The sequence below is a fragment of the Zingiber officinale genome, chromosome 3B, assembly GCF_018446385.1.
Source record: "Zingiber officinale cultivar Zhangliang chromosome 3B, Zo_v1.1, whole genome shotgun sequence".
NCBI lineage: Eukaryota > Viridiplantae > Streptophyta > Magnoliopsida > Zingiberales > Zingiberaceae > Zingiber > Zingiber officinale.
In genome coordinates, this window is record NC_055991.1 from 15,021,006 (window position 1) to 15,030,448 (window position 9,443).

Below are 9,443 nucleotides of genomic sequence, written 5' to 3' on the forward strand. Positions count from 1 at the left end.
TGAGTCTATTACATATTTTTGTCAGACAGAAATTTTCATGCACTGTAATGTTGATTAGGCTAAACTGCACTCTGTTGGGCTTTGATATTATTCAGTAAAGCTAAAAACAATTCCTTGTCTCAGTTGAAGATGGGATTCAATAAGTGAAACATGTGCTGCGAACTTGTGAGTATCGACATACAGCTAAAGAGGAATTTGTTTCAGAAAAAATGCAGAATTTTCAACATGTAGGTGTCTCAAACCTTGATAGTATAAGCTAATTGAAGAAATTACAATATGTTGTTTCGATACACCTTAATCTCAAGTTACAAGGTAAACATGAGGTTGATTATTGTGAACTCAACCTTCTGTTTTCTCCCCTTTCTCCTATGACTTATGGGTTGCACCATAACTAGTGAAAAGTAGCACTCCATGTTATTGTGTGCATGTGCGAGTTCGTGACCACCTTCTTCAAGACAAAGATCGATCGCAATGAATTATCTCTGAAGGAAAGACCAAGGTCCTCTTGCTGCTCCCATCCTGCAGAGTTAGAAATATAGATGAGCTCTAGTGGTTAATAAATAATTCCAAACACAATGCAGATGAAGCAACCAATATCATCACTTGAAAGAGTAAGTGACTATGGACTCAAGTTTATAAAGTTTTGTTTCTTCGATATATATCAAGAGTTCTATTCTACTATTTTGGCTGCAACAATCATGAATAGTTTTCCATACCTCCAAACACTGGCCAAAGTTCTTATGGTCATGTAGATTGTTAATGCAAACCATATCCCAATGAATCCATGAGCTGATGATAGGAAGATAAGGCTGGGAATGCTAACAGCAGCCACTGCAACCTGAACATGTAAGGAAGGGAAGCAAGTCAAATCCAAGTGCAGAAAATTATTGAAGCAAAATGTAAGCTGCCATGTCCAGAATCATGAAATATAAAGTAAAGTGACACCCAGAGAGACTTGCCATAGAGTATGCAGAGTAGGTGTAATCGGAAGCTCCAAAGTTGATGCCATCAAACACAAAAGCCAAGGAATTGATTGTTTGAGTACCAGCAACAAACTGAGTTTTATGTACAAGTTTATTTTCTATTAGATTTTGAGGGAAACAAATCTCTTTTACACATACGAAGTAGAATTTGTTACACTTATTGAGCTGTATCAGGCGACATCTTTGAGCTTATTATGCAGATTGTGTTGTTAAGACATAGAAGATGGCATACCGGGAGGCCTTTGTGTATCATATTTTGGACATGGATGTCCTTGGTGAATATGCCAGACCCAAAATGAACTACTACTCCAAGCAAAACAGTGAGGGCTACTCCAAGAAGAATGCTGAACTGCAAGGCATGCAATTGTTTGTTTTCTTTTTTTATTGCTTTCTTATGATGGAATTAAGAACCAATTAAAGAGAGAAAAAGTGTTGTTCTTTAGGAATGCATGGTACCTGCAACACTCGAGCTGTAGCAGAAACAACCTCAGCATTCTCCCCTTTTGAAAAAGACACAGCGAGTATTGCCTACAAAGTTCAAGTATTATTCACTGCAAGAAAGTTCCCATGATTGAAAATCATGAGTGAAGTTCATTGTAAATGAGGATTGACCACTTACCTGGCCTGCTACTGCCAGTCCATCAGCAAGTAGAGAAGTTGCCAACCAAAGTTGTAGACAGATCTGGAAAGCTGCCATAGAAGTTAGTCCATCGCGAGCCGCCAATGATGCGGCTAGTGTGACGCAACAAGTGACTGCTATTACCCTTGCTAGCAGCAGAAATCCTGAGAAACAAACCACAAAATCTTGTTGAACTTCAGACTATCTCCATGGAGGAACTGTAACTTATTTTTTCTTAGCAATGAAGAACATGCTACCACTAATTGCAACTATCATAACTTAGTTTAACATAAAAGGATGATGATGATGATGATGTTACAAGTCCACTAAATTTATCTCAAATGCAAATCAAAATATTGAAAATAAGTTGAAACGATATTGTAGATGGTTTACCACATTGAAGAAATCGGCTAAACTTGAGGGCTCTGAAGCTAGGTGGCACAATATCAACTTTCAGAATTAGTCTACTTAGCAGTATCAGAGTTATAAGGTACCTGCAAGGAGGAAGTATTTTACTCAAAATAGCACAAAATAACACATATAAGAACAGAAAAAGGGCCAAAAGGAAGGTATGCACAACTTACTGAGAGATGACATGAGCAATTGCAGCACCAATGACACCCATATGGAGAACAAACATTAAAATTGGGTCTAAGATGATGTTGGTGATATCTCCAATCACTACAATGTCAGAAGAAAAAAAAAGAAAGTGAAAAGGAGTTATGTTAAATGCAGAAGGGAGTAGACTACTTGGGTTTGTACTAACAGATAGCATTTGTTTGGCAAGCACAAAAAGAATTCTGAGAGTGAGTTAGTCTTTACTTAGTATAACTAGGTAACTTTTTATTTGCCAACTCAAAGTATTAGTTTCTGCTGATTGAATTGCAGTGAGGGATCAATTTACTCACCGGTAGCATATAGAGGAGTTCTAGTGTCCTTAAATCCTCTAAAAATGCCTTGCATGGCTAATGAGAGTAGAACAGCAGGTGCACCAAGAGACCTCAAAGTCAAGTAACTCAGTGCTGGGGCTAGCATAGATGATCCCTGGTTGACAAAAATAGCAAATTGAGGAGAAATCTAGCTAATATTGCAGTTGTACTGCCATGGGTTTCATAATCAACTCGCATATAACACAATATGTACTTGAACACAGTAAAGAAGGAGAAAATTTCAAGTTTAATGCAAGTGGTGATATAACTCATCATCTAAGAGGTTAGAATTCATATTAATTTGTCATTTTACTTACAGGTTTCACACCCATAATTCTTAGCATCCACTTTGCTGAAAAGATGAGAAAAACAGCCTGAAGAAGACCAACCACTAAACCAATGATCAGTGCAGATGAAATTGAAGGGATGTATCCGCGTTTGCCACCAGTTTTTCTACAGAAGGTGGGAACAAAAGCTGAGGTGCATCCTTTATTCTTAGAATCTGAAGCAAGTTTGATTGCTGAGTAAATTGATCATCATTAACAACATGAATGAGAATGCTAGATTAAAAGATGTGCATACCATGATCAGGAGGTAGCTCTTCCGTATCTGTATTTACTCCACTCGTCTTCTCCAAGTCTTCTCCTTCTTCAACACTGCCATTCATGGTTGCATCTTCCTCGGCTACGAAGGAAGTTGTGACACTAACGAGAGGGTAGATACAAATCTTCGAAACCTGGTTGAAAATTGCTATAGAAACCCCTACTGCAGCAATCTCAACGGAACCTGCAATTGAGTGAATCCTGAGAAATTGTTGTCCATCAAGTTTTTCTTAACAACAACAAAATAAAAAACTTGGAATATCTTAATGTCCTGAAGGTAGTTTTAATCTTTGTAAGGCATCTTAAGTTTTCTGATAGAGCAACTCTACATTCTTACAGATTACAGGCTATTCAATTAAATAATTGATAGTAGAAGGAAAAGCAGGTATATCAATCAAAGGAGGGAGGGGGAAAAAAACTAAATAAAAAAGAAATTCTGAACCTAGTCTGCCAATGAATATTGTGTCAACCAGTGAAGCAAGTGGATCGGCTGCCAAAGCCAGTGCTGCAGGAACTGCAATCTTTAAAATCTCCTGCCCCAGCTCGTCCAGCCTGAACACTCGCCTGGTGATCAACAACAAATTAAACATGAGCTGATCATATTCTCATGCAAGATTAAAATAATGCTAGATATTCCAAAGTGATGACACCTTATGTCCAAGAAGAAGATAAAAAGTCCGGTTTTCCTCGCTCCACTGGATGGCTGTGAAACCACCTGATCACCATCTCTCCCACTCATTCCAGATGGATCCTTAACCATTTCATCTGGCACAGCTTCCATTGTATAACTTGGAACTTGGAATGTTCTCAACCGTCGACAAGAGCAGTATTACAGAAATTGGAAACCCAAACTGCTGCCGATCGTCCAGCCCAAATCATCAAATATAATGGAGTCAGTCTTTCGTCTCTTTATATAGAAATTAAACTGAGGCTCAGGCTACGAAGCTGGAGTACCACCAAGCAGTAAGTACCAATGTTTGAGACTAAAGAATTGTCACCAAGTACAAATGAAGCTACAAGACATAGAGAGCTCAGACACACAACCATTCCACTTCCTGCAACAAACACCAGAATTTATGGAGTGAGAGGACCGGCCAATTGTAGCAAAATTGTAGCAGGTCTGGCCATGACATGACATGAAGCCTACCTTAGATGGCAGGTCTCGGATGGGTGGTAATTTGATGTCCACATGATAGTTTGATTAAGAATCAAAGGCCTGAGATGGAGAAGTAAACAACGTACGTAATTAACACTGTAATACTGGGAACATAGTGACATCAGTGTGGCAGGTCCCCATTGGGAATACGTCAAGTCACAAGAAGGATGGTAATGGCGGTGGTGGACGTTTTAGGATCAGTACAAGAACCTGATCCTCCTTGCAGTTTCTAAAGGATAGTGATCGCTGCACCAATTATTTTAATGACTTAGGCAAGAGAAATCATTTGGTCTCCATTTGTAAAGTTGATGGATCTCCTACTCACTCCCAACAAGAAGTGGCTGCTGAATTTGTAGCTTACTACGAGGAGTTGCTAGGTTCAATGGCATTTTAGAGGACATTAATGAAGAAGGAAAATTTTAAGATGGAAAAAAAAAGGAAGAAAAGGGGTGGAACTCCGATGAATTGAGGCCTCTGTGACCACGAGGTCACTCGCGGCTGCGAGGGAGGCCGCACGTGGCCAAGAGCGAACTTGCTCGTGATCGAGAGTTCGTTGGTAGTCACCAGCAAGGTCGCTCGCAGCGCCGTGGGTGAGATTCGAGCAAGGGAACGAGGGAGAGATTCGAGCGAGGCAGGTTGACGACAATGACGACGGGAGTGAAAGCTCGTTCTGCTCAATTTCAGACGGACAGAAATTTGCCTACAACGTAACTGATCCGCGGACGGTATAATTCATCCTTTCTTTCATTTAAACTTCCAAATAAATAGGGCTTAAAGTTGTGATGTTCAACATTGAAGATGGTTCATCCTTTGGCCAGATGATTACGGACGCCGAGACAAAATAACGATTATTATACCGGTGAGTTACCTCAGAGGGTTTACGTAGGAGGTAAATTCGATAAATGTAGAAAAGTTGATTTTAAGTTTAAACGAAAATATATAAATTTTATTAAACCAAAACAACATCTCCCACATCTACCCCCAACAAGTATTTAGAAGAATTTTTCCTTCGAATAAATGACATAGTAAAAAAAAACACGGGGCTTCTAGATTGACCGTCACGTGCACTTCTCGATTTATCCTGATGACCGATGGAAAATTTTCATGGGACCGAGCCGGTCACCCCCAGAGATAGTCAGTGAGACTAACTGAGATTATCATTTTTTAAATAACATAAAAACTCTTTTTAAAAAATTGAAACTAACAAAACGTATCCTGACCAAAATAAAGTCGTTAGACGATTCGGTCCGCTTGAACTAGAGTGGCACCATATGGCCATGCCGACTAGCACGATTGTGTCAGAGAACACAGCTAAGTCATGTTCCCTATTGGGGCGCACCTTCTTTTTTTCAGAATGTAACACGATCTTGTCAGGGGACACAGTCTGATCGTGTCAAGGGACAGTCTGATCGTGTCAAGGGACAGTCTAATCGTGTTGGTTGTTGGAAAACTAAATTTCACCTCACCAAGGCTCATAATGAAACACAGTTGTGTCAAGGGACACGACTTGGCTATGTTGGCTGCTAGAACCCTCGATAACAGCTCGCTAGGGCTTAGAATGAAGCATACTTGTGTTAGGAGCCACAAACCGGTTGATCTCCTTGAGCCTTTTGCATTGGCCATCTCGGGTTGAAAAGAACTTGAATTTAAAATAGTGTGATCCATAGAGTAATGACTCAAATGCTTTATATTAAAGACATTAGAAGTTTTCAAGTGGCTAGGGAGGCTTCACTTGTAACCATTGTCATTGAATTTTTACAGAATCTTACATGGTTTAATCTTCGTTTCCTTGAGCTTATTATACTCGCGTAGAGGAAAACGTTCACGGGTTAACACAATCCAAACGAAATCTCCAATCTTAAAAAGTATTTGATGATGATAATCGTCAACTCATTCCTTGTACTAGGTCTTGTTCTCATGGATAGTTTTTTTTACTTGCTTATGGATACTCTGAAGATGCTCTGCCATCTCATCTGTCTCAGGATTAAAGGGTCTCATACATAGGATGGAGGCTAAGTCCAATACCCCAAATGGGTCCTGTCCATTAACAACCTCAATGTTGGTGCAACCTTAGGTCAAGGTTGACTTGGTTGACCTGACTCGAGTTGACCTGACTCGAGTTGTGTTTTGATGTTTGACGATGTTTGACGAGGAAAGAGTTGTATTCTTGATGTTTGACAAGAATAGGTGTTCGGGAGATTGTAGGTGCAACCTTAGGTCAAGGTTGACCTGGTTGACCTGATTCGGGAAAATGGACTTTGCACGGGAAAAGTCCTGGTGAGTGAAGCCGGGCAGTGAGAAAGTCCTAACTGGGATGTTAGGCAGTTGGAAAGTCCTGGTGAGTGAAGCCAGGCAGTGGGAAAGTCCTAACTTGGATGTTAGGCAGTTGGAAAGTCCTGGTGAGTGAAGCCAGGCAGTGGAAAAGTCCTAACTGGGATGTTAGGCAATGAGAAAGTCCTAACTGGGATGTTAGGCAGTGTGGAAAGTCCTGGTGAGTGAATCCAGGCAAGGGAAAATCCAGATGGATCAGGGATGATCGGACATCTGGTGTTGAGGAAAGTCCAAGTAGGTCAAAGGATTGACCGGACACTTGGAGGAGTTCTAGCAGGTCAAGGGAGTGACCGGATGCTAGAGATGAAGTACCAATAGGTCAAGGTTGACCGGATATTGGTTTGAAGTCTTGGGACTTGGTTTGGGCAAAATTGCTCGGATCGGCCACCGACCGATCCGTGATATTTTTTCTCCGACGGTCCGTGACCGATCGATATCAAGCTCGTTGGCATCGATCGGCCCGTGACCGATCGAAGAAAACAGAGGCGAAAAGAAGAGCGACTGATCGGTCCACGCATCGATCAAAGATGTCCCGACGGCCCGTGGACCGATCGAGACGCAGCATCGCGAAGGAAGGAAGGATCGGCGTGGACCGATCCAGTTGGCCTCGATCGGTCCACGCATCGACGTAGTACGCATGTAATGTCTTCGTCGATCGATCGGGGGACCGATTCGATCGGTCCACGCATCGATGGGGTTCTAGCTGCTGCAACGCAACGGCTAGTTTCTTCGCTGTTTCTTCTTCGCAAGTATAAAGGAGACGAGGGCATCTTCCGTGCGAATTCTTCTTTCTCTTCTCTTCTGCTACAGAGCTGCTGTTCGGTGCTTGAGCTTTGTTGAGCTTCTTCCTTCGGCTGGGACTCCGACTGAGCTGCTGCTGTGGTTGGCGTCTGAGAAGCTGTTGCTTCTTCAACAGTCGACAAGAAGGCAAGGGTTGTTTACATTTGCTGTGTATTTACTTCTTGTTTCTCTTGTATTTGTACTCCTTATCTTGCTGTTGCAAGAAGTAGTTGTGGCGAGGTTTCTCCACCCATAAGGAGCTCATATTTAGCCGGTTCTCCGGGGACTCATCCACCGACGGATTGGTAGGCTTCGTCCACCTTACGGACACGCCGAGGAGTAGGAGTTCATCTCCAAACCTCGTTACATCGGTTTGTTTTTCTTCTCCTTAGTTTCTTCCTTGTATTTCCGCTGCGACTAACCCTAACTGTAGGAAGAACGCGAGAATTTGGGGCGGCTATTCACACCCCCCTCTCTAGCCGAGTACGAACGATCCCAACAAGTGGTATCAGAGCGAGGCCGCTCTTCGACGGATCAACACCCGGGGGAGCACGGGCTAGAGATGGATCTCTATGGAGAAGATGTCACGATTCAACCCTTCTACGAGTCTCACGACAACTTCACATATTGGAAGGTAAGGATGATGTATTTTCTTAGGACTAATATGTTAAATTGGTTTTGTGTACAAGAAGGGTTTTCCCCTCCGATGGATGAGGAAGGAAAACCTATCAAGAAGAAGGAGTGGACGAAAGAGCAAATCCGACAATCCGAAATCAATGACGAGGTAACAAAAATTATTGAATTTGCTTTACCTAATAATGTTTTGTGCAAGATAGATAGGTACAACAACGCCAAGGAATTATGGAACAATTTGGCAAAACTCCATGAAAAGGAGCCTAGTGAGCCAAGTAGCTCACATCATGGAGGAAGCGAATTGGGAGTTGAGGGCTACTCAACATCCAAGGAAGAAGAGGAGGAGAGTTCTTCTTCAAGATCGGAGCACGAAGAAGAAGCTTCTACCTCCGGGAGGGATGAAGAAGAGAGCATCCATCCATCCTCAACCCTAGGTAACTCAAACACTTTAAGTTCAAGTAAATTGCATATAATGTGTTTTGAGTGTAGGGAATTTGGACATTACAAGAGTAAATGTCCAAAGAAAACTAAGAAGACTCCACCGGCGCCAAAGATCAAGGAAGTCGGAGTCCCAAAACGCAAGGGCAAGGAGCACGTGGTGTGCTTCCAATGCAAGCAACGGGGACACTATAGGAGTCAATGTCCAAGGGGGAGGCAATCTCACAAGGACAAAAGACCAAGCACGTGTAAAGGGGGAGCGAAGGCAAACCCTAAGGTATCCTCTAAGGTTCATTCTTGCACTTCTAATAAGATACATGCTAGTAGTCTTATTGCAATTGTCAAGAATGATAAGCATGATAATCATAGAAATCAACATGTGTGCTTAGGTGCTAAACATCTTAGCTTAGATAAGAACAATACTAGGAAGGCCAACCCTAGGATTAACTCATCTAAGGCTAAGGAGAACCTAGGTAGAAACCCCAAGACAACTAGACATATGCCTAGGAACACCTCAAGAAAGAATGATAAATTAAAACTTGAGGTTTTAGAGAAAGAAAATCAAGTCTTAAGGTCAAGACTTAACACTCTAGAAAAGGCCCTAAAGAATTTAGAGAAGTCAACTCTAGGGTCTAAGGGTCAAATCTCAAAGCCCAAGGACAAGAAAGGTTTGGGTCACAAACCTAAGTCCCAAGTGGTCAAGCCCACTTATCATAATGTTCCATTCGATTATGGAACAAAATCTAGGGCTAGGAAGACCATCACCAAGGTCACAAGGGGAGTCACCCCTAGAGTTGATCTTGATGAGTCCCAAATGACCAAGGCTTTAAAGCCTAAGAGGGTCATTAGGAGGGTTGCTAGGGAAGTCATCCCTAGTGAATTTTTAGTGAACCCAATGAGCTCAAGTAGGTATTGGGTTCCTAGGAGCATTTTCTCTACCCCATAGATGGGTTAGAGAGTGTCAACTCCAAT

The 9,443-nt window shown here is 41.9% G+C and overlaps 1 protein-coding gene across 1 annotated transcript; it reads right to left on the reverse strand.

Moving 5' to 3' along the window:
- Window positions 1–207: 207 nt before the first annotated feature.
- Window positions 208–4,652, reverse strand: LOC121968092 (protein DETOXIFICATION 42-like). The gene is made up of 14 exons (XM_042518597.1): window positions 4,281–4,652; window positions 3,784–4,188; window positions 3,576–3,697; window positions 3,114–3,317; window positions 2,849–3,033; window positions 2,511–2,646; window positions 2,187–2,283; window positions 1,996–2,096; window positions 1,603–1,766; window positions 1,440–1,511; window positions 1,216–1,332; window positions 960–1,055; window positions 717–838; window positions 208–519 (listed from the first exon to the last, which is right to left on the reverse strand). Exons 2-14 carry the CDS (start codon window positions 3,912–3,914, stop codon window positions 477–479), a joined length of 1,590 nt encoding a protein of 529 aa, XP_042374531.1. The 5' UTR covers window positions 3,915–4,188; window positions 4,281–4,652; the 3' UTR covers window positions 208–476.
- Between the last annotated feature and the right edge of the window lie 4,791 nt (window positions 4,653–9,443).